Source organism: Erigeron canadensis, chromosome 7 (genome assembly GCF_010389155.1).
Source record: "Erigeron canadensis isolate Cc75 chromosome 7, C_canadensis_v1, whole genome shotgun sequence".
NCBI classification, from domain to species: domain Eukaryota; kingdom Viridiplantae; phylum Streptophyta; class Magnoliopsida; order Asterales; family Asteraceae; genus Erigeron; species Erigeron canadensis.
This window is the reverse complement of record NC_057767.1, coordinates 30066355-30091797: the sequence shown is the minus strand read 5'-3', so window position 1 is coordinate 30091797 and position 25443 is coordinate 30066355. Positions and strand designations below refer to the sequence as shown.

Below are 25443 nucleotides of genomic sequence, written 5' to 3'. Positions count from 1 at the left end.
GGATTATCTTCTCATTTATATATCTAAATCTATATAACAAGAAAGAGTATCAATGGTAGACGGAAAATCTAGAAGTCAATCATACCATGATCACAAATACAAACCAATGTTCTATAATAAATCTGTTCTTACACTGAATTTGAATTTAAGTTTACTCAAACCACATCAGTTTTGTCATCTTTGGCTCTCGGATACATTGTAAGCATCAAAACATACAAACAACAAATGAGTTACAATATATTCATTCATTCTAATACTACTCTCGTTCAATCACGCTTAACTACACATTAGACCTTATTACAAAGCATTCATTATTATAAAATTTAGAAGAGAAAGAGGGACATCTTTAGTTTGTTTTGTTTCCATCTCGGAAGTTGGTAAAAAGCTCTTTTCGGCATGGCAAATTTCTCTTGGAACTCCTCTTCGGATAGATAGGCCTGCACAAAAACACCCGAAAACATAATGTACAATCAGTAGTGAGATATAAAGTCGATGACACACGTCTTCAAGAACTCTAAAGTTCAAGAGAATAGATATAGCTTAAATTTCTGTAAAATAGAGATTTAAGCAAGTACCTCTCTCTTTGTAATGTCTATATCTGGAACCGGATTGTTTGAGTTGATTTTTACCCGATCGTATGGATAGTTGACCAACTCCTGCTTAGGACCCGAATCTTTGGAGGGAAGGTTTTCTGCTTCTGTTGAAGGACTTGCAGAAACTGGTGCATGATCTGTTTACGAGAAAGATTTGAGTGATACAACAAAAAGAATTAACTAATCGGATCTAAAGAGACAGTTCAACTTTTGAGGTCAAATTGACTTGGATTTGACTTCATTTAGTCAAACAATACCACTTCTTTTACTACTTTATTCTGTTTTGTTTTGTCTGATAAGAAACTGAAAAAGTACCTGCAGTGCGAACATCAGGGGAACTTGCAGATGGGCTCATTCTGGGAATTGGACTTGAAAATCGACGATTGCTAGTGGTATTATCTGGACTTGAAAATGTGGGAGATCTGAACGTGTAGGAATCAAGAGACTGTCTTCGGGTCAATCCGTTAGGAGCTGGAGACTGTCTTCTTGAGCCATTGGGAGTGGGAGATGGTCTTCTCGAACCGTTTGGAGTTGGAGAGGGTCTTCTGAAGCCATTTGGAGTGGTCTCTTTGGAATAAACGTGTGGTGAATTTCTTAAAGGTGACTACAATAAAAAAATGTTAGCATAAGTAAGTATGTGAGCTTCAAAATAATTGATTTAAGGTGGTTGTTTCCACCTATTTGATTGTGAATGAGTACATTATGGCCATGCCTTATCTCTAACAGGTAAATTCTGGCAAAACTGGCCTAAAGGGGAAACAGATCAAATTGGTTGTACAGATCAAGTGTTGACAAATTTGTAATGCCTTAAACCTCCTAAATAACTTTATTCGAAACACTAGATTACTTTTGGAAAATGAAATATGTTTTGTGATCATCTTAGACACATTAACTATTTATAAAAAGCTTAATCATTTCAGACTATAATTTATTATGGGTTGACTCATTTTGACCGGATACTCGAACACGCTCAACCAATTCATTTTGCACCACTAAAATTAATAATGTTGAAGAGTTGCTTACTTCGAGTTTCTGCGATTGCCCTTTTAGAATAGCAAGCTTTCTCTCAAATGAGTTGCCAAGCATCTACCAAAAGAAAGTCCAACAGAGTATCACGACTCAAAAAAATCATAATAATTTAACTGCTATTTAAGAGAATCTACAAAAAAAAAAAAGAGCTCGAATAGAAGCACAAGGAAACAGTTTACTTACGTTTGCCTTTGAAGCATCCCATTCAAAAAAACGAGTGAAAAAAGGTGGTTCATGCCCTTCTGTAACAATGTATGTGGGAGTATCCATGGATAAGCATTCTCCCAAAATGTCTTTCTTAAGGAATGCCTGTCAAAGGAGCATTTTTTAAATTAAACAAAGAAATAGATCAAAGAAAATTTATTTGATTGTCTTGCATCAGTCACTTACAGTACCACTGTAATATTCACTTTCTGAAAAAATGGCAAACATAAAGTGCATTAGCTAGCTTTTCACCTGATGACGTTGTTTGAATACTAATTCCACTGATTTTGGTCCACAAGATATCCAAATACGCAATAGATATATGAATAATTAAACACTTGCACTATGTGATGTGTTTATTGCAACTTTATGTGATTAGCAGTGTATGTTATTACTATACATGTAAACTAGAATAATTTGAGCTGAAATTTGTAGGGCCATCGTGTATTTGCATCTTAACACTTTCAGGAGTGGGGAATCCAAAAAATTTATAAGGAGTCAAAACAATCATACCAGTCCTATAGAAAGGGCTTGTTGCTTTGATTTAACAAGTGAACTGTGGCCTATCCACACGAAAATTTCAGTGGAGCAGTCGAGTACTAAGACATCTTCGGTAGTTAAATCATCCTGACCGAAGTTAAATATCTCTTTCACCTGAATATAACATGGAAATCCACAGTTGGACAGAAATTTTAAAACAGAAAGAATAAAAAGGACTATAGAAGGATTGGAAATTGGATTCAAGATCTGCCATGGACATACATGTCAGCCGACATACAAGCATACATCATGACAGACTAGTTTTTACTTGAAGCACATTCAATAATCAATGCAGATGAAGAGAAAAAAAAAATTACCTTCAGATTACTTGATTGAGAAACGGCATCTGTATAAAAAAGGAGGCAGGAACCACATTAGACAAAATAAATCCATACCACCTTTTAAAAACTGCATAACGATATATACATATTTTTCTTACCTTCGGTGAATGTACAAACAAACAAATGCGGATCTTCAACAAATCTTTTAATCTCTTTCTCCTTTGGATATTCAGTCTTCCCACCGAGTGCCTCCCAGAAAATATCGGGTTCGCTACCTTCCCTAACTAATATAGGTTGCCATGTTGGCTACAAACAGCAACAAGTTGAAATGTATTCGCATGAGGAGCTTAAAGACAAATTCAGAGGGCAAAACTTGTAAGGAAAAGACAGAGTGACTGGTTGAGAAAATTAAAACCAGATGCCAGGATGTGTACCAACATTTATCAAATCTAACATTCCGTACAGAAGATCATGATCGCGAGTAGTGGAGAGATTTCCTAGCCAGGTGAAGATAGATCCCTGAGCTTTCAAAATGTAACAGCATGAAGAATTTAAAGATCGACAAACCTGCAATAATGTTGTAGCAAAAAGTTTGAGAATTCATATACACATGGAAATGTGATCATTTACGTATTGTTAGATCAGATATATATACTATTTGATAACTTTGAAGTAATATACTAATCCGGATAATAAACACAGGCTTACTTGATCAACTTGGACAGCCTGCATATTTTGACGATTTGTTCCTTGGACACGAAAAAGGGCGGTCTTTTTATCATTATAAGTTTCATCATCAAGGCCGTTCTCAGTAATATAGGATTTGTATCGTGAACCCATTCCACCCTCAAGAAGAAGAAAATGCCAACTTAGAAACATGGACGATCCACATTAAATGGGGAGCATCATGAGAAAATAACAACCATGGTACGAAAAAGTGCAAACCTTAAACATGATTAGTGTCTGAAATATCATAAAAAACTGAGAAGGTTCCTTGTTCTCGACAATCCGACCCTGAAATCATGAATCTAGTATGTTAACAAACACTTACTAGGGATACACATTTGGAAAATAATTATATCCAATTATTTGATAGTTGGAGAATAACTAACCAAAACTGGGTCTCCTTTAGCTGAATCAACAACACCACTTGTCAGAGATATTGCATCATCCCTATCTTCCTGCATAATGAGAGAAATCGGGGAAACAATTACATACAAAGTACAAACTAAAGACTTCAATAACATAATAACGAGATGTCTTCAAGTTGATTGACTTCAACCAAATAAAAGTTAAACTTTGTAGCTTAATATATTTAGAAAAGTCTATTGAATAATTATTGATGTACTCCTAAGTTCTTTCACCTTTCAAGTCAAGAAACTCGAGGATAAAATGTGATATAAAAGTTTCATATCAATGATAAGAACAAGCAGTGCTTACCATTGAACTCTTATTTCCCAGCCAAATATAGAAAAGACGCTCCTCTCTTCCATTGGCAGCATATGTGTACTGCACGGCATAGCAGTCACCGCTATAAAGCTTTCTCTGTTCTACGACTGGAACTGGGGAGAGTTTACCACTATTCACTCTCCAAACCTACGGGGTATCAAAACCATCCAAGTGTGAGAGGTGTTGCAAGATATAAGTGGCAATTTTGACACTTACTTAAGAATGAGTTGATTTGGGTTACTTTTAATCTCAGGCATGACATCATAAAAACAGATAAAAAAGTTTAAACGGGATGAAGATCTCGAATTGAATTTTAGTGCATACGACCTCCAACACTGTTCAAAAGTTAAGATTATTTTGGTAGTAATATTAAACGCACTATCGTTTGATTACTCTAATACTTTAAAACAGAAAGTGTTTTCAGGCCAACACACTCGTCCTGCCACTTCTAGTGAAAGACTTTTTTGTTGTAAATTAAATTACGTAACCATTGGTAGAGAGTAACCTTTAGTGTACCATTGCAATCCATATGTGACTTGTCCTCTTCATCAGGAAGCTCCTCCACATCATAACCTGTTTGCTTGAACATTGCTAAAGTGGAAAAAGATGTCAAATATTATGTTTATGCAGCTAAACTGTTAAAAAGAAAGCATGATAACGAAAAACTGCCATATTAACAACTTTGACATTACTAATTTTCTAAAATTTACTGCCAACGGAAAATTACCTGCTACTTTCCCACGACCTTCTTCGTAAAGCTTTGGCTCCACTGTTTGAGGCCAATCAGCAAAATATGACTTGAATTGGGTGGTCTCTGATCCTTCCGTTAAAAAGGCTAAATGGGTATTTACGGGTCTTTCCTGAGCACGGAGGAAATCCTGTAATGCATGGATATATATCAGAGGCATAAAGCACACTAGATACATCTTCCTAAATTACATAACTTCCTAATAATGGGTCATATTACAAAGGATACATATTGGGAAAACTAAATAACTATCTACAAAGGAAACATGTGAAATGCATTAAAAGTAGCCCAAATTACATAACTTCCTAAACACAGAAGTTTTAATTGTAGGTTATTCATGAAATTATGAAATGGAGAAAAACGTGATGGCAGGCACCATACCCACCCATTTGACCACCTATAATACAGACATATCCATGTGTGATCGGCCAAGAACAAACACTACCTCGGCCGCTGAGATTGAAGTCTTCCGTTCTGTAATTGACGTAATTCTTCCCATCCATACAAAAATCTGAATATCACCATCCAGCATGTAGCATTTATTAGATTCAAGCATCGACCTTTTCAACCTCCCACTTCCACTTTGGGTAAACTTTCCTTGAAGTGATATCCTGTTAGAAGAATGAAAACAGAGCAATCTAAGAGAACAGCATACACAAAAAGTCATGAGTGTAGTGTATAAGAAGTTAAGGAATCTAACACTCCACGCGGTCAATGATCAATACAGAATTTATATGTTGTAACTAAGCCAGATTGAGTGGAAACACTATGAAGCGAGAGCTTGGCTGAGCCTTCATTTTCATGCTCAAGCTTGCTTACCGATAGAGACAATTTACAGTAGTATTTGCAAAAACCAAATGTCACTCGAAGTATCAACTTAAATCGTGGTGGTTAGACTCACATGATTTACATGTCGAGAATTATAAATAAGTAAATACTCGAACACAACTCAACTAAGAGTTGGTCTAAAATATCTTTGAATTGGCCTTGAGTACCCTTCACTTAAAATGACAGAAACCTAATCTATGACAAAAATAAATTTACAAAAAAGGTTTACACCTTTGTTGCAGTAACTCACCAAAATAACTTAACGACTAAACTTTGAGCCTGTTGTTGGCCCGAGGGTGGGTCCTTGGGAATGGGAGCATAACCACCAAAAAAATTCCAGAATTCCCCCACTTCAGCATCACCAACAAATTTTCCATCCTCTACAATATTTTGAAATAGTCAAAAGTCAAAATTTACTCTGTTACACACAAAAATTAACTAGAAAAGGAAGAGCAAGGACTGGTCAAGCGATTGAAGCAGTTCAGCAGAAGAGACAGTTTCGAGCCATTTACTTGTAAATTGGTTGACTTGTGCTGTCTGTGATATCAAACAGATCCCATAAAAAAAGCTATTAGAATGGTTCAAAAAGGTTGAAAGTCACATGAAATTTTATACAGCAGGAAACTCCTACATAACGTTTTTCAAAAGTTAGGTTAGTAATATTTGTGTAGCAATGGTAAATAAATACAATTTGAATTTTTTAAAAATAAAACAAAAGAAGTGTTAGTAGGTCAAAGCGACCCGGCCTGTTACAACCGGTAGTACATGTGACCCATATTAGGCAGGACCCATTATGACCCTTCACGAACCTACCTGCCCACTCATCTTAATACCACTTAACATAACCTAGAGGTTCTGAGTTCGAATCACTGAACTATCAGGGGGACTTACTCACCACCTAGTTAAACTTTCGGGCACTTGAAAATAAGAACAAATAGAAAAAAAGGCACACACATTAAGTAAAACAAACAAACCTATGGCTGCGACTTCGCAATCCCCCTTGTGTTTATATTCTTTAATATACTGAACCACCTCCAAAGCTTTAGCTCTTTCCTGTATGCTGGAATTACATCCGCTGAAGTGAAAAATTTTGGATGCGGTGTCAAGTATGAACACGTCACGGTGGTTCAAGGATGACCGTGCAAAAGGCACCTGATCATAATGCACATCATTAAGACAATACTTGTTATCTTTCATATGCAAATTTCAAGGGTAAAGCTGTGAACTTTGTTAACTATAATAAGTTGAACACTTACTTCTTTCACATGCACCACACGATCTCCCTTGCATGTTAACAATCTGGTTTTATAAGCAGGACCACTTAAATGTACTTGCCCTGAAGAATATACACCCTCGACTGGGATGATGCACGGTTTAAAGTATGACAAGAATTTCCCAGTTTCTTGACCTTGAACTTCTTTATATTGCACAGACTGAGACCCCAAGGCTGCATCTAATTCGAGTGTTTTGTCCGATGCCAAAGCTGAGTCAACCTGCCACATCAGCACATAGCCCTATATCACTTTTTAGATAAAGTTGTGACCTCCATAATCACCCACAAAAGATGATTCATTTCCAAAAGGGTGTTCAAATTACATGAAGGTTTGCAGAATAACAATATTCAGATTGCAACAGTTTTCTTTTCATTTCATGTCATATATATCTTGATTAAAGGGGCCTTTGGATGTCTGATTTGAAAGTGACTGTGATTTTTAATGTATCATCTGTGATGCTCATGTGATTAAATGCAGTTGCAACCAATTGGAATCTATAAAACGAATATAAGTTGTAGAAAATACCTCATTGGCATCCTTTCCCAGCCAGTAATGTATGTTATGCTGAAGAGCACCACTTTTTAACAGAGTTGTCTGCCTCAATGATATAATCATAAAATTATCAATGGCTACCATATAATCAGGATCAAAAGAAGTACATCTTAAAGAAATTTTTGCGATTCACTTGGTCTAAATGACTTAAAGTTGCAAAACGGGTAATTACTTACATGAAGAACTACATATGCACTCCCAGAAAAGAACTTCCCATGTGAAGATTGTGGCACTGAAACCAAACGAAGGTTCTCTACACACCATATTTCTAAGCCGCTAAATATTATGACATTAAGGACATGTCAAGACTTGAAAAGGTAACACAAGACACATACATCTAAAGTACTTAAAAGTGACTCTAAGTACATAACAACCAAAGTCTCTAAAGTGCTGTCAAGCATAAGTTATAGAGGATACAGCTTCGATCCTGCACCCTGAAAATCGGAATCAATAATCTTGTTGGATCCCATATTTCATCCACCCGAAAGATTAACTTGTTCTGCTCAACATAATCTGCAACATATAAGTTTCCATCATCAATAAAAATAAGCTTACTTTTTGGGCTTGTTGGCTAGTCAAAAAGTCATGAAGCACTTCTATGAGCTTGTAACAAACTCAAGTTAATAAGCATTAAGCCCGGAAAAAATGAACTTCTTGATTTTTGGAATTTTTAATAAGCCCAAAAAAGAAGCTAATCCAAACACACCCAGAATAACATCATCTAGAGTTTATTCATATCATATGAAGGAGATTATTCAAAGAGTCAAAATTTCAATATACAATAAGAATCTTGGCAATGTAGGCAACATTTAACATAACCCATATCAAATAGAATACTTCATGAATTTGACACCCAAAATTATTAATATTATTACTGTATTACGAGTACTTTTTTCAATTGGGTAAACTTTTGTCAATGTCAATGATACTCATGAGCAGGGTACAGGGAGACTCTAAAATCTTGATCTGATCATACTAAAGATTCAAACTTTCTACAAATAAAAACAAAATCTAAGAAATTAAACATCAAAATATGAAAGAGTAAAAAAAAACTAACCTTAATTATGGGTAAGAATTCAAAAGTAAAGATCCAAAAAATGCAGCTTTTTTTTCTTCTTCTTTTAAGTTTGACACCAAATGACAGAATGTGCTTATAATAAAAAAACAAAATGCTTACTTTAAAGTTTGACCCACCAAATTAATCAAACTTAAAAATGTACAAAATATTACAGACCAACCAACAACAAAATGTAAAAAGTAATGGATACCTGCACAATGTAGAAGTGAAGTACGGTCAAAAGATATACTCCGTACTTGTGATGTATTTTTGTTTCAGTTTGAGCTATTTAAGTGGGTTATTTATCGACTTTGACTCGTACATATAAGAGTCTTAATCGAAGTATTTTTTTTTATCGATAACCATAAAAAAAAAAAAATTAGAAAATTCAAATATTTGAATTAAAATTAATGATCAAGATTAAAAAATTAACTTTAAATCTTGATCTTTAATTTTTATCCAAATGTTAAGATTCTTTTAATTCCTAAAAAAAATTGGTTATAGATTTATAGACATACGTGGCATGTGATGTGAATCAAATAATTAAAAAATATATATATTTAAATACGAGGAGACCAATTTCGAGTTCAAGGCAACAAAGTTTTTATCTAATATGTTGTCATTATTAAAAGCGTTTTTCTTATAAGGTATTGAGTGAGGGGTTCATTAGCGTGATAATATAGGCTCACATCTGATAAAAATTAACAAAGAAACTAGAAAAAAGAAAAAAAAATATAGTAATTGATTAATTAGGAAATTTAATTTAAAAACTTTTTGGTTTATAATTATTTTGTCAATCTACTGTTCTCGATCTTCACCTTATTTGTTTTTCAATTTTGATAGGCTCAAATCTAAAGATTTCTAATTTAAAATACCAACAACTAAAAAAGTATTACTACATGATTGGTTAGTTACGGATCGAATATGCATGATTAATCTTTTTAAATAAATAACTTAAAATACATTTTAAACATAAGATACGACAAGTGATAACATCAAGAAATAAAATTAGGAAAGAAATTAGTGCAATTCACGTATCACCATCTTACTATTTTAAGAAAATTTCTTTTCTAACTTTTAAAATGATATATTATTTCTTTTAGCATACTAGTGCCCAACTAAAATATTTTCCTCACTGTTAACCAAAAGTTTCGTTGACACCTTCAAATGTTTAAATAATGGATTGGAAAAACATTGTCGTGGTGATAATAAAAGGAACTGCTCAGTGTCGCTTTTCGCGGATTTTGAGCCCCAATATCTCGATGGTATATGGAGCAGGTTAAGTTAGGGATGTGCATGGTTTGGTTCAAACCGGCTAAACCATTTAAATCGGGGTATTTGAACGGATTAGTTGGTTTTAAATCAAAATTTTAAACCGTCGGTTTGTTTTTTCCGTAAACCATTTGTATGGTTTGGTTTTGGTTTTAGATATTATACAATCCGGTAAAACCAAACCGGACCATTTACTTTTAATAAATGTAAGTTTATATCTATATTAACAGTTAATAATGTAAATTGTATATACTTATTATTTGTCAAAGTTGTAGACATGATATATATCGAATCCTAAATTGTTATGTTTGTTTGTCTTATAAGACTTATGAATATTTTGTTATGTCATGATATCGAATCTTAGATGCTACGTATTATTTTATGTTTTTGTACATTTAATTTCAAAAAATAAAAGACCGCTTAATCGTCCAAACCAAACCGGATTAATTGGTTTTGGTTGGTTTGGTTCGACATAACAATTTGGACGGATTGGTTTGAAAAATCATGAAACCGTATGTATTGGTTTGGTTGAGATTTTTGGTTAAAACTGTCCAAACTGAACCATACACATCCCTAGGTTAAGTTGTATACAAACCTTATCTTTACCTAAGTAGAGAGACTGCTTCCATGTTCTACTTAAATGATAGAAAATGCCCTCTAACTTTTGCATGGGATGAGAATTGAACACATGACCTCTATCTAAGTCAGGGTGTTTACCTAAATTGTCGTGGTGATAATGATAGATTGATATTCGATAGCACAATTAAACATACAAGGAAAAAAACTGAAAACGGAAGTAAAGAAAATGAGGGTTCGGCTTTTATCATACCGCTAATTAAATATGGGACCGACATTGTATAACTTTCTTGAAAAAGGCACATGCTAAGTTGTGTGATCATAAACAGAATTAATAAAGATCTATTAAATTAAGAAATAGAAGTTTTTTAGGCATACTTTAAAGAGAAAAAAATAATTAGCATGATTAAGTTTGGTGGTTGGGGATGACATTTTATTGAGACTTATGGAACACTTGATCTTTTTGTTGGAGGTGATTGCAACAAGACAACAAGAGTTGGACATTGTGTGTTTTCTTTATGGCATATTTTAAAGTGGTTTGCTTTTGAAAATAAACTCATTTTCTCATAGAAAATAAGATAGAAAGCACACTAGTTGTTTACTTGTTTTGTTACCTAACGTGTTTTTTCTTAAAGTTGAAATTGGTAAATCATTTAATAAATGGTTTTAAAGTACAAACAAACACTTGTTAATTCTAGTGAGCAACATGATTTTTAAGTAACAAACAAATGCTTTCTAACATAAAAGGTATGTTAAGCCAAGATTAAAGTAACTCCCAATGTCGTCTTTCACGGGTTTTGGGTCCCAATACCGTCTTCGACGGTGTATGGGGAGGTTGATATGTAGACAACCTTACCCCTACCAAAGGTAGAGAAGCTGTTTCCAGGTTCTACCATAGTTAGAAAAGGACCTCCAGCCTTGCTGGGCATGAGGATCGAACTCATGACCTCTATTTCCAGAGGCATGAGCTCCAACCACTGATCCAACCCAGTTGGTTTATATTAAGCCAAGATTAAAGGCCTGAAATATCATGTTTACAATTATAACATTTCTTTTTGATTTGACATATATATCTTATAGACTTTCAAAAATCATATAGAGATGATACTTTAGACTAATACACACTTCACACTACATTCTTCCGACAACTGTCAAAATATTTTTGGTCAAAAATCTTTTTCTTAACATTTTCACTTTTTTTTATATATATTCTTTTGCATAAACCTATGTAATAATCAATTTTTTTTCCATCTATATACCCAATTCTCCTCTTTCAGCTTGCGACACACTATAAATTAGTTTCAAAGTTCATAATTAGTAGAAAAAAGATATAAAAGATTAAAAATGTCTATAAAATTGGTTTGTGCCAAAAAATGGGAGACGTGTGGAAATGGTGAATAAAAATATAGAATGAAATCATATTATAATTACCTTGTCAATCTTATTTAGTCGTTAACATTATGTTACACGGATATGAGACTAATGTAAAATAGTGTGGGCTATAAATCACTTGATTAAAAGTTGACAATAAGTATATATATATGTAAAAAGATAATAATTATTATTTACGGGGTGTAATCTGTACTACCAAATAAACTTCTATCTAACAATAAATATAAAACAGTCTCCTAAATTATTTTCTAAAAAAACTCCCACTCTTAAATGAATTTCCACTTTAAACTAAGACCTTTAGATTATTTGATTACATCACTTTCTTTTTTTAATACTAACTAATAATAATAATAACTAAAATATATCATGTATTTAAATACAACTAAAAAATACAAAACTACATAAGCTTTACAGGTCCCATTATTTTGAATTCAGGATCCATTGACTTTTAGATACACTCGTCAGTCTCGCCTTACTTGGTATCTTTCTTTCTACTCTTTGGTATATTTTTTCCATTAATATTTTCTTTCAAGTAGAAAGATCAACTAAGATAAAATATAAATTAATAGATTAAACTTTAATGATTAGAGAAATTAAACAGATTTATATTGTATTTCATGAAAGTATTAAAACTAATTAAACATGTCATTATTCTTATTTAAATTTGTATAAGTTCTAACAAAAGAATTGTTAGATAATATGTTTTATATTTATTGGTAGATGTGGGTTCTTCAAACTTTCAAATTAACATATTTTTTATTAAAATTTTGAAATTTATAATCACTTAGATAATAATTTATTTTTTTTATGATAAAATTTGGACTCAAATGCATTGTTTTTTAGTATACTAACTAGATTATTACCCGCGTAATACGCGGGAAACATATATAATTAATGACATGTTAAATTTTCATAATTTCAAAATTTTCACAAATATTTAATCAGATAAGAATTAAACCACCAAAAAACATGAAGTCACATTAGTGGTTGTTTGGTTGTTTAGATTCCGGTTAACAAAGAGAGTTGAAAAATGGATACATCATCTATTAGAGGTTTCGCTAAATAAGGTTTTCGTTTATTTGGATGTCTTTCATTCGTCCGGATATGTCTGCATTGTCATTGTACTTGTGCTTTAACGTTTTGCTCGAATAATTTTGTTATACGCTAAAATAACTAAGCAATTTAGTTATCAATCTATATATCGCATGTTGTGTTAATCTAATTTAAAATTATGAATAATATCATTGCAATTTTTATACAATTATTTTTTGATATATAATTGTGATAACTTGCTATAAACTCCATATTTGTTTTTCAGTTGTTTATTAAGAAGGCCGGTTTGACATCCGGTCCAGTTTTCAAAACATTGATTTAATAAAAACGTTTTATGATAAAAGTGCTATATAAAAATCCATATAACCAAAATTTATTGGTTATATGATAAAAATTCTATATAAAAATATGATTTAATAAAAGCGTATTACATTAAAAAAAAATTATTGTAAAAAATATTAAAAATTAATAGTAAAGATAAAAATGATGTAAATTATAAAAATATCAGTTTCCATAATTATATCATTAAAAACATTAATTATTAATGTCTACCCATTTAAATAAGGAAATAATAATAATTTAAATTTATTAAAATAAAATTAAATCTAAAAAGTTAAATAAGGTATATGACATCATCATTTGATCTAATAGCTCTAATTAAAAGTTGAACTTCATCTAAGGGTCCATACTTCTCCAATTATGAATTAAGGTTTCTCTTTTATATATATTTAGAGATTAATATTCACAAAAGATATTAAAAAATTTATATTCAACTATTTAATACTAATTTATATAGATATATTAATTTATCTTTCGATCAAATTTTAATAAGATTTAGCAATGACGATTAGTTGTATAACACAATTTAATTTAACAATAATAATAGAAGAGTTTCTTAAATTAATTTCTAAAAAGTATCCACATTTAGATGAAAAGCTATTTTAAATTAAGACCATTAGATTGTTTTGATAATAATAATAATACGTACTAAATAATAGTATAATTAACTTACCTAAACCATCCTTTTATTTTATCCCCTTCGACAATTGAATCATCACAATAATATATCTATTTTATTTACATATTATTTCTTATCAATTTAATTTATTAATCACAATGATTTTGATTTTAATATATTTCTCATAAGTTCCCCAATCATTTTTTTAAATTAAAATCTATTTTTTAGCTTTAAATTTATACATCATCATAAATTAGATAATTGAAGAGTAAATAAGGACGAGTTTTGTTATAGATAGTAATGTATGGAGTTTAAAAAGGGATTGAGAAATAATATGTAAAAAGATGAAAGAAGAAATGGTGATGATATTTTTTTTCATATTTAAATCTTAATTAAAAGATTAAAATAATATTTAGCTTTAAATAAAGTAAAATAAGTTTAAAAGGGCATATCTTTCTTTTAAGCTTGAGGATAGCCGGTATTGTAACAGTTTTACCACGGTAGGCATGCTTAATGAGAAAACTTCCGACAATGGATTGTTCACTATAAAATGTACAAACTATGGAGGCGGTTTTTGTAATTTACTCTTATTAATATAATTAATACTTAAAGCTTTTGTGAGCCCATATTTTAATGTATAATTATAACAACAGAAGTCAAAATTTAATAAATCAAGAGTTGTGATTGATCGATAAGATATTAGAACAATTATCTTATAGTATATAAAAAGATAGCATGAGCTTTTTTTATTAGGCAAATATAAAATAGATACACATATGTGGCTTATCAAGTCTTAACTTTAGATATTAACTTATATAGTTTTGCATTTTTTATAAAAGTTATCTGTAAGATATTTAAAAGAACTAATAATTATTATTATTTTAAGTTACGGATTCAATTCTCATCAAAAAAAAGGTTTTTCTTACGTTTAAGGGTTTCAACATAACATGTTCTTCTATTAGAATATGATCGGGTGAAATCCTGGTGTCATATTGATATACTTTTTATTCTTTTTATGTGTTCTTTTAATAATCTAGTTCAATAATAGATAGTGTTTTGAATTGGATTTTTAAACAGGGTCTTGCATTTTCCAAACAACATTTTATAAAAACATGTATATTACGACTATATCTGTTTTTTTCAAATCTATGTTTTCACATATAATTACTTTTTCAATCAAAGAATTTCTAAATATCAATTTGTATTAAATCAAATAGTTTGAACATTTGAGGTCAATGGTTTAATTCTCATGTCTAACAAGGCATTTGGTTCACACAATTCTCAGGAATTCGTTGGAATTGAAATCTGAATCACATCTTTTACCATGTTTGATTGGAAAAAATAATGGAATTGGAATGGTAAACTTTCCATCAAATTTCTTAAATCACGGAATTCAAAATTCTATCACAAAATTGTAACACCCATCGTTTAAAAATAAGGATTTCCAGAAACTTTTGCCTAACGGCGTTAAAAGAAGCGGAATTAACTTTAAAAGTCTAAACCAGTAAAATCTGTTTAGTTTATTCATTAAATGGTGTTACTAGCCATATCATCAAAATAAGTCTAAATGGAAATCCATCGGTTGCCCAACATTAAACAACCGAGTACATTATCAATACAAGTCATTAATATTTAAACATAAAGCAAATGTCTAAAGCGAGCAGCCACTATGGGTAAACTATAGCTAGCTTCAAGATCATCTACCCATGCCTCACATCTTCTCATATCTACCTGCTCACTATTGTTGGACCTGGGGGCACAACACATTTAAAAGAGCAAGTGTTAGCTAACAAATTAGCTAAGTAAGATAACACATAAGTTATAAAACGTTTGTCCATTTAAAACATTATATAAAAGTCATATTAAGTCGTTAAGGCACATATCCTCAAACATATCATCACACTTACATATCATATCATCAACATTATTCATATTAGGATGGGTCATCCTAAATGTGCCTAGTCATCTTTTGCATCATCACATATCACATTTGAACATCTTTATAATTGTGACAAAAGTCACGCATCTCATATAACATATGCATCTCGTTAAGTGTGACATAAGTCGCACCCGACTAGATGAACCACCATTCAGTAGTACATCAATGTCGTTAAGGAATGGCAAGCCAATCCAGGAGTAATCCGTATGTTCAATGACAATGGGGCTGGTAAGACCTCCCGTATTACTCTTCACGTTGTACCATGTTGCAAGGAGCCACCCAAGCAACCACATCAACGCACTTAACCGGGCTAGGGCAAGTACGGGTTAAGCTTAACACTTTCACATCAAATTTACGAGCTCGATTTCACATCACATATAGTTTAGGTGTTTACACAACCTAAACAATCATCACATATACATCATTACGTTTGGACCCTTAAACGTGCACGTGTCATGGCAACTTAATAAGTCTAGTGAACTAGATGAACAAGCCATGTAATCTGCACGTTTCACATATCATCACATAGATCACATTTCAATTCATCTCAAGACATTACATTTCATTTCATAGCATATCGTTACATCTCATATCATTGCATGACATTTCATAACATATCTTTACATATCATCTTTCATTGCATAACATAGTTCATTTCATTATGTATTTCATAACAACTCAAAGCATTTCATATCATATCATAACGTCACATATCTATGGGGTAGCATTTCAGGCTTCAATATGCATCTACATAGCCCATATCACCTCCCGTATAATCCCGAATACCCATAAGCAAAAAAGATACCATTTGGGGAAGTTATTATATGAAAACTATGTTTTTGTTGAACCCTCAGCGTGTCAGAGTAGTGTATCTTACCTCGTAGCAGTACACAACAAATGATAACGTAAGTTACCGAGCTTTGCAAGTATTCCGACTACCTATAATCATTAAACGACATAATGAGCTAATAAAATACCCACTTACTTATGGTCATAATTCAGGTCTCGATACCTATAAACATGACCCACGACAAGACTTGATGCATTGGAGGTTCGATTAATGCTTTAGAGCTTACATAACTCGACGGAACTCGACATTCACTCACTAAACTAACCTTTCTGAACACTTGAAATCATCATCATCTTTTAAAAGCATAACCATTAGGAAGTAGACTCTCTCATGGTTCCGTGGATAGCTTATTTGTCAAAATCGGAGTTACGGTTCAAAAGTTATGGTCATTTATAAATGTTAACAAAATCAGCCCCTAACGGGAGTTACGAATATTTGTAACGGGAGTTACGCACCTAACGGGAGTTATGAAAATTTGTAACGGGAGTTACAGTGGGGGTGTTATCGCAGTTACCCAGGTAACGGGAGTTACACAACCCTAACGGGAGTTACAACGACCAGTCGTGAAAATCAACCCCAAAACCTAACCAAACACATCTCAAACGACTTTAAAACATCTCCAGGTCTTATGAACATCAAATACACTTAAAATAAGACCAAAATCACTCATTGAAAATACCAATTAATCTTTGAATCATTTACCACATAAATCAATCATTGAATCACCCGAATAACATGAAATCGGTAACCGTTTAATCAATTAACCCAACCCAAACCCCATGGCCTGAATTGAATACTCATCAATGACTCATAAGATCAGATTTCAAGGAGAATATTACCTATATTACCTGTAGAAGACTTAGGGGATTCAAGATCTTAACAAAACTTGATTGAAACGACACGAAACGATGAGATCTTGAAAGAAACTTGCAAGGAGAGGGAGGGAGGATCAGCTGGGGTATTTCTCACGTATGTCCTGAAGTTGTGACAATTAGGGATACCTAATTGCACCTTAACCCCTGGCCATCAACTCCTAATCTTACACTTAGGGCCCCTTAACTTCTAAACTTGACTTTCTCAGCTTAATTCACCTTCCGGGAGACTTAACGATCTAACAAGCACTTGACTTTCATAACGTTGCTTTAATTACTTTCATTATACATCATATTAATCATTTCACATAAAACACATAAGACTTTAATCGCATAATCACATATAGGGCATATAACCTTAACGAACCCAACGTTGACTAACGGTCAAGCCAATAAGTCAAACTCGAAAAGTTTGGGATGTTACAAAATGGATGCAAAGTTTAACATTCCAATGGAATGTTTGTAAATTTACCTAAAAGCACTTAAACAAATAAAAATATATTATTATTTACGTTATTAAAATATAAGACTATTAGACATCTAACTTGGATGAAAAACTCTTCACATTCTAATTTTTAATATAAAATACATGGGAGCCAAATCATTTATTCAAATTATTAAAAATTAGCATGTAAGGGTTTTTTTTACCTAAGTTAGATGTCTAACACCCAAGTTATATTATTTTTATATTATTATTCATATTAATTTTTAAATTCAATTATTATTATTTTTAAATTATGATTATTTAATATTTACATTATTATTATTATTGATTTAATATTTACATTATTGTATTATTTTTTTGTTATTATATTATTATTATTAATCTTATCTATATTATTATAATTATTATAAAAATTGCTATACTTTTATCATTATTTATTACTTATTCATATTGTTATTATTATTTAGAATTGTTATTTTTATATAAAAAAATTTCTATTATTAGGTAAATATAATATTATTTTTTTATACATTATCGTTATTATTACTATGATTATCATTATATTGAATGTTTATATATATATATATGTATATATATATAAATCTATTATTTATATTTATTATTACTAAAAATAATGCCAATTAAAATTACTTTTATTATTAATATTTATATCTTTATACTAATACTATTAATATTAATTATTTAATAATATTAATATTTCTATTATTTTTTCATATTAATATTACTATTTTTATTATTTATGTTTATTATTTTTATTATTTGTATAATTTTAATTATTTATATAATTATTTATTTATTATAAGAGTTCAAAAAAGGGTATTATTGTCATTTTCATAGCTTGAATTCAGATTCCTTTAACTAAATTTTATTGAATTCTGTCAATCAAACACATGATAAATTTTAAAACTTTCCAATTTCAATTTCTTTACCAGATTCCAATTTTTTTCAAACACATTTTATGAACCAAACAGCTATAAGTCTCAAAGGAAAATATGTTTAATATATATTAAAATAAAATTCTTAACTTTAGATTAAGAAAGTGTGACCATTGATTAAACTTTACCTCTTATTTTTTATCATTAAATTAATTTGATGACATTATCATTGACAAAAAAATTGTTAGATAATATTTTTGGTTATCATACTTCTATATAAAATAAGTCACTTAGTTTTGTTTTTTTTTTAGTTTATAAATAACCTATTAAATAACTTTATTAACTACATCTTTATAATAATGTTAATTTTTTATTTTAATGTAATAACTTACAAATAAATAAATGAAATCATTTATATAGTACATATTATATACATGTATATAAAGTTTTACTTTTATTGTAATTCTAATAATGTCTGATACGAATATTTGACAAAATTTTTATTTATAATGGATTGATAAATCGAATATAGTATTTAGATTTTGATATAAAGTTGTTTCTGATAAATATATTCTACGTCTATCTTTTTGTTGATAATCTATATCATTTATGTAACTAACATCTTTTGGTAAAAAAAACTTAGTTGTTTTGATTTATAATATTATTTTAATGTTTATTTATATTCAAACATTAAGAATACGATATTATTACTAGAAATTTTAGTTACATTTTCTCTGCATTAATAAGGTTTTATGTTAATGACGCTATAAATTTTAAAAAAAAAACCTTAATATTACACAATTTTTTGATGTGATTGTTTAGATGCATAGACTAAAACAACACATTTGTCATATGATAAGAGTAACATAACGGTGAACTATATTGATTGGAATATATATGTACCCATATCTTTTGGTTAATGGCTTAAAAATATTATTTCTTAAACTTTTTTTCTTTTTCACAATGAATGTGATATTATAACTTTTAGTTGTAAATATATATTAAGTTTTTTAATGTAGAAAAAATGTACAAATTTCACCTGTTATGTGGGTAAAAAGCTATTTATGTGTTACTTAATGAGCATGGTACACGCGCAATGCGGCGACGGTGTTGGGGAAGGCGGTCTAGTGGTGTCGGTGATGTCAAGTGGTGTCGATTGATGTAATTGTGATAGTAATTTTTTTAAAAGATAAGGGTTTAAAGTGTTAATTATTAAAATAAAGAGTTAGAGTGCAAATTAATTAATTAAAGGTTATACATAAAAAGTACCATTCTAGTAATTCAAGATAGAATTATCTAAAATAAAAAAAAGTTGTTTTACTTTGTCTTTTATAAACTAAAATAAGTAAAAATTACTCTAATATCATATACCCTTTCTCCCCCAAAAACATAAAGAAAAGAGAATTGATATTACTTACTGTAATAAAGGGGTAGAATGTGAACAGTATTTTTTTGTCTTTACATACAGTTGTAATATAAATATTACCTACTATAATAAAGGAGTATGATGTGAATACTATTTTTTTGTCTTTACATGCAGTTTTAATATAAATAATAGACTTAGCAATTATGACAACAAAAGTGAATTTGGTAAAGTGGTTGGTCTCTATGACTTAGGGGTGGAGGTAACGGGTTCAAGCCTCCCCCTTTATTTTTTTTGTTTGTTTTTAATAGTAAAGTATTTGCATTTTAGCCCCTCCTTTTTTTGCTTTGTAATTTTCAGTCCCTCCTGTTTATCTTTTATTACTTTAACCACCTAACTTTATATAATTTGTGTGTTTTTTAATCTTTTATAACATTTTGTATTTTTTTATACCTTTATCATATTTAATATTTTTTTATAACTTTTTAAAATGCTATATATTTTGTTATTTACTATGTTTTTTTAATTCTTTTTTTAAAAAATTTTTGTTGCGTTGTATTTCTTTTATACTCTTTTAAACATTTCGTTTTTATACCTTTTTCACATGTAACATTTGTTTTTTTTATATAACTTATTCATTTAGTTTTCATATTTATTTTTGGTTTTTTGTTCTTTTTTTATTTTTTGGTTTAGTATATTCCTTTTGTAACTTTTTTAAATTGCGTTTTAATATTTTTCGTCTTCCATAAATTTGTGATTTTTTTAACCCCACCCATAAACGTAAACGTTTTCAAAAACTTACGTCGCCCATTGGGGCGGCATGAAATTCCTAAATTCCTAGTTAGTACTAAATTATTTGATTATTTTAGCATATCAGTGTATTGGTGTAGTTAATACTTAGTCTACAATCATATTTGTACATAGTGTTAAAGAAAATTAAAATGAGTATCATCCCTTAAAGAAAAACAAAAACAAAAAAAAAAAAAACAGAGAGCGATTTAGGGTTTATCGGAGAACCGATTAAACTTGCGAATCGAATAAAAAAGATAAAAACTTGGAAGAAGAAGAAACGGAATGAACCCATTAACATTAGTGAAAAGAATACAAAACATAAATTCAAAAGAAGCGTCCTTAGGAATCTCAGAAGACGCATCATGGCATGCCAAATACAAAGATTCTGCTTATGTTTATGTCGGTGGCATTCCTTTTGATCTTACTGAAGGCGATCTTCTTGCTGTTTTTGCCCAGTAAATTTCCCCCTTTTCCCTTCTTTATATATATATATATATATATATATATACGAATATGATAGAAATTATCATGATTTTATTATATGAAAGATTGCATTGTTTGTTTGATTTATGTTGATTGGAAATATTGTATTAGTTTTTGTTTCTGATCCAGTGTACATTTTAGACTTTAGAAATTGAATTTGGTATGAATACAACAACGATACCTAATTCCGCTCGCGGTATGGGGAGGTGAGATGTAGACGGTTTTACCTCTTTGAAAGGGCAGAGAGACTTTTTCTAGAAAGACCTTTGGCAAAGTGTGACAAAGTATTCATTTAGTAGCTTACCATTACTAATAGTGTAGGTGAGATGTAGACGGTTGTTTTCTAGGGTGGGTGATCATGCCTCTTAAGGGGTCGTTGAGTTAGTCTTTAATTAATGTTGCTGTCAACGTAGAGGGGGTGTTTTTGATTCTTAATGTGGTGTTTTGATTCTTGGCCGGAGGTCCTTATGGAAGCAGTCTCTTTACCTTTGGGTAGAGGTAAGACTGTCACCCCATACCCCGCTCAGGGATTGGGTACAGTTGTTGTTGTTGTATCTGCATTTTGATCTTTTTTTTTACAATAACATATGCAATAGTTAGAAAAGTAGTATCTAAGACGGTATGAGGTTCAAATATTTGTCTTAATTTATGCCACAAATGCAAGATGTATGCCCATAACTACAAGTTAACCACTTAACCCTACATCAATCTTTAAGCAAACCTGTTAATACCCAAATCAGTATCCTTTTCTAGAAGCTCGATACTCAATTGCTTTTTGAAATCCCGCTGGATAGTTATCCTGGTTATGTACTGTGTCCAGTGTAATTGAATATATGGCTAGTATCTACGACTGTGTAACTTACAGGTTGCCTTTTTTACTTCGAACCAACTTTACCCGTCCTCCTTCTCTGTACCAAGACGTCTAAGTGCATTCTGTGTAGCTTGTATGCATAGTATTGGACTTCAATAACAATTCATAAACGAGGACATCATCTCTGGTAGCTTTAGTGATATTATGAAACGTAGAATATTGATAAGTTGAACATTTTTGTTACCTTGAAACTAACTTATTATCTAACATTCAGATATGGTGAGATCGTTGATGTTAATCTTGTTAGAGACAAAGGCACCGGAAAATCAAAAGGCTTTGCTTTTGTGGCATATGAGGACCAGAGGAGTACAATTCTTGCTGTTGGTTAGTCTTTCCATCTATTCCTATTCAGATTGAAAGAAAACTAAAACATTAGTAGAGGTGGTAAAATGAGTGGGTCATAACAAGTTAGCGTCAAAAAGCAGGTCAGGTGGATCCGACACCCCATTTTCCAAATCTTTTGAAAATAATTGGAGTCAAATGTGAATACCACATCTGTATTTATATTAAATGAATGTAAGCCTAATCTTTTGAATTACATGATTAAGATGGATAATAAAAAAAAGACTTCGGGTAACTTCTGACCCGTTTCCCTTTAGCTAATCAAATTGATTTTTCTATTTGACATTTTGACTCAAATCAACCATCTATTAGTAAATGGGTTAAAAGTGCCAACTTGAAGTTTTAGTGATACTTAAGCTCTTCAGCAACTGATAATACTGATTGTTGCAGATAATCTGAATGGTGCCCAAGTCCTTGGGCGTACTATAAGAGTTGATCATGTTGTTAAATACAAAAAGAAAGAAGAAGAGGACGAAGAGGCAGAGCAACAGAAAAGGGAGGAACGAGGAGTTTGTCGTGCTTTTCAGAGAGGTGATTGTACCCGTGGAGCTGGATGTAAATTCTCCCATAATGAGCAAGTAGGATAATCCAAATTCTGAAACTTCCAACATTATTGTGCCATATATTTGTTATACATTTAAACGTGGTAACTGACCAGATCGTCTGTAGGTTGTAGTCATCCCTCTCTTGCTTACTGCTTGGGACACAATTTTAGAAATATACCTGAACACATAAATATACTGTGATTTTGTGTCTGTTGATATTTGGGTATTGCTATAAGCATGTCTCAGTTAGGAGCTTTTTGCCATGAAATAATAAAGGGTATAACCTGATACCATATGTCAAACAGGATTTTTGTCCCTGATTTGTCAAACACGTGCCCCATTTTAATAATTCATTTAACATATTGGACATTGCAGGAATGTAGGACAAGATGTTTAGATAGATATTTCATATGCAGAAATATCCAGGTCTCTGAGATAGAACTTAGCTGAATTCTGATCTTTTAGCTCACTGGAATTAGCATAAAAGAAATGCAAGTGTTCTCCATATTTAATAGAGGACACATTTGTAACTACAGATATTAGTTTTTCAGGAAAAATAGGTTAACTGACAAAATCACAGTAGAACCTTAAACTATGTCTCTTTTATTTTTAAAGCAAATTAGTATATTTATATATTTTAGGTCATTGTATGATCAAATGCAGGTAGCTTATACAATTATACAAATACAAAAGCGTTGGTTATTTCTGCCATACTCAAGTCCATACTAACTATGAATCGTTTTCCCTGTGAATCCAGAGAGCTGCAAACACAGGCTGGGGTGCCCAAGATGCCAAAAATTCTAGATGGGGGAATGACAAGTTTGAAGGTGCAACAAGAGGACCAGGCCCTTCAAACCAGGTACAAGACACAAGGATGCAGGACAAAGATGCAAGAAATTCCAGGATTGAGAAACACAGTTATCACAGAACAAAAGAAACAAATTCAAGAGATGAAGACACCAAAAGCAGATCGAAAGTAGAGAAGAAAGACGAGGACTCTCACGGGAATGGGAAAAAGCCACCCAGGTTTGATCCAGAAGATCATGATCGGAGGAAGGACAAAAAGTCAAAACATGATTCGGGATCGTATAGAAGAGAATATCAAGAAGCTGATGGAAGAACCAGCCGTGAAAAATCGGATAGAAGAAGCAGTCGTGGAGAATCTGCCTCGCGTGACCACAGAAGAAAGGATGAAGACTACCGGGAAAGATCACACAGAGGATGAATCTGTCTAGCATTGTAAGATACGGATAACTGGTTGCTTGGAGGGCACAAATTGCGATTGTTCTCTACCACATCTCTCAGTAAAGTAGTTTTTCATGAATAGTTAGTCTTACTCTTATGGCGGTCAAATGAGCAAGTTGGCGTGATGTTAGGGTTTTTGGTTGAATATCAGGTGTCAATGTTGAGATGTGCTATCGCGTTGTATCAATTTGGTCTATCCTTGCCAAGTTTGGCTTGTGATTAACTTCTTGCTCTCATAACCTAAGCCTCTTTTGTGTGTCAAAAAGAAATTACATCTTTGGTTTCTCTGTTATTAGCTGTAACCTGCATTATTATATATTTTTTTTAGTAACATTTCAGAGTAATGTAGACTACGTTATTTCATATATTTAAATCCATAGCATTTCAGAGTAACCTAAATAATCTGATGTGACAAACATAATATAAATGATACTATGATAGTATGCCATATGACCAGCTTGTGGGAAAGGTGAAGAAGATTGAAAATAGATTTGAAAGCGGTGCAAATTTCAAATGAAAGTTTTCCAAAACTAATAATGCAGTTCTTTCATGACCCTGTGATCTTAGAACCATTGACCAAGTGTTTTCGTTTCTCGTTTGTCAACACGCGCAGGTCAAAAACACGATTCAGAATCGCATATGCCGATATGCGTATCTTCACCATGTCTTGAGATGGACATTTTACTTTTAGCAGTTATGAGTAGATGGTTTCACTCTTACAACCGTTAATTGGGCAATCTGATAGGTAGGTTTGCGTGGTTAAATGACAGGTTGAGATTGTAGACGTCAAGATGTTGTACCAGGGAGTATCTACACCAAGTTTGGCTTTGATATAGGATTATTGACCATCTACACCAAGCCTCTGTGAACATAGGCTTTCTATTTTGCTTCTAGTAGGCAGATGCAAATCTCGTGTTTTGATCATGTATTGAGTACTATAAACGGACCACCTTTTTTTTTTTTTAATCTTTTATCATATTCAAGTGATAATCTA

General features: G+C 31.5%; 2 protein-coding genes across 2 annotated transcripts; one reads left to right on the top strand and one right to left on the bottom strand.

Moving 5' to 3' along the window:
- Positions 1-112: 112 nt before the first annotated feature.
- LOC122606660 (villin-1) lies at positions 113-8631 on the bottom strand. Its single transcript, XM_043779501.1, has 23 exons — positions 8556-8631; positions 7916-8011; positions 7675-7774; positions 7472-7540; positions 6929-7165; positions 6647-6824; positions 5923-6052; positions 5290-5455; positions 4824-4974; positions 4602-4687; positions 4088-4243; positions 3760-3828; positions 3593-3661; positions 3356-3493; positions 3086-3214; positions 2806-2953; positions 2684-2712; positions 2340-2480; positions 1806-1931; positions 1617-1679; positions 909-1197; positions 576-730; positions 113-437 (listed from the first exon to the last, which is right to left on the bottom strand). Exons 2-23 carry the CDS (start codon positions 7966-7968, stop codon positions 324-326), a joined length of 2796 nt encoding a protein of 931 aa, XP_043635436.1. The 5' UTR covers positions 7969-8011; positions 8556-8631; the 3' UTR covers positions 113-323.
- A 12500-nt stretch (positions 8632-21131) lies between these two features.
- LOC122607517 (zinc finger CCCH domain-containing protein 25) lies at positions 21132-24780 on the top strand. The gene is made up of 4 exons (XM_043780506.1): positions 21132-21418; positions 22532-22641; positions 23050-23237; positions 23962-24780. Exons 1-4 carry the CDS (start codon positions 21246-21248, stop codon positions 24427-24429), a joined length of 939 nt encoding a protein of 312 aa, XP_043636441.1. The 5' UTR covers positions 21132-21245; the 3' UTR covers positions 24430-24780.
- The last annotated feature ends 663 nt before the right edge of the window (positions 24781-25443 follow it).

Excerpts from the sequence above, each read along its gene's own strand:
- LOC122606660 (XM_043779501.1), bottom strand. The coding sequence starts at position 7,968 with ATGGGATCCAACAAGATTATTGATTCCGATTTTCAGGGTGCAGGATCG. Across the intron at positions 731-908 it reads CCCTGATGTTCGCACTGCAG|ATCATGCACCAGTTTCTGCA; the intron begins GTACTTTTTCAG and ends TCTCGTAAACAG. Across the intron at positions 438-575 it reads TAGACATTACAAAGAGAGAG|GCCTATCTATCCGAAGAGGA; the intron begins GTACTTGCTTAA and ends GTTTTTGTGCAG.
- LOC122607517 (XM_043780506.1), top strand. The coding sequence starts at position 21,246 with ATGAACCCATTAACATTAGTGAAAAGAATACAAAACATAAATTCAAAA. Across the intron at positions 21,419-22,531 it reads CTTCTTGCTGTTTTTGCCCA|ATATGGTGAGATCGTTGATG; the intron begins GTAAATTTCCCC and ends TCTAACATTCAG. Across the intron at positions 23,238-23,961 it reads AATTCTCCCATAATGAGCAA|AGAGCTGCAAACACAGGCTG; the intron begins GTAGGATAATCC and ends CTGTGAATCCAG.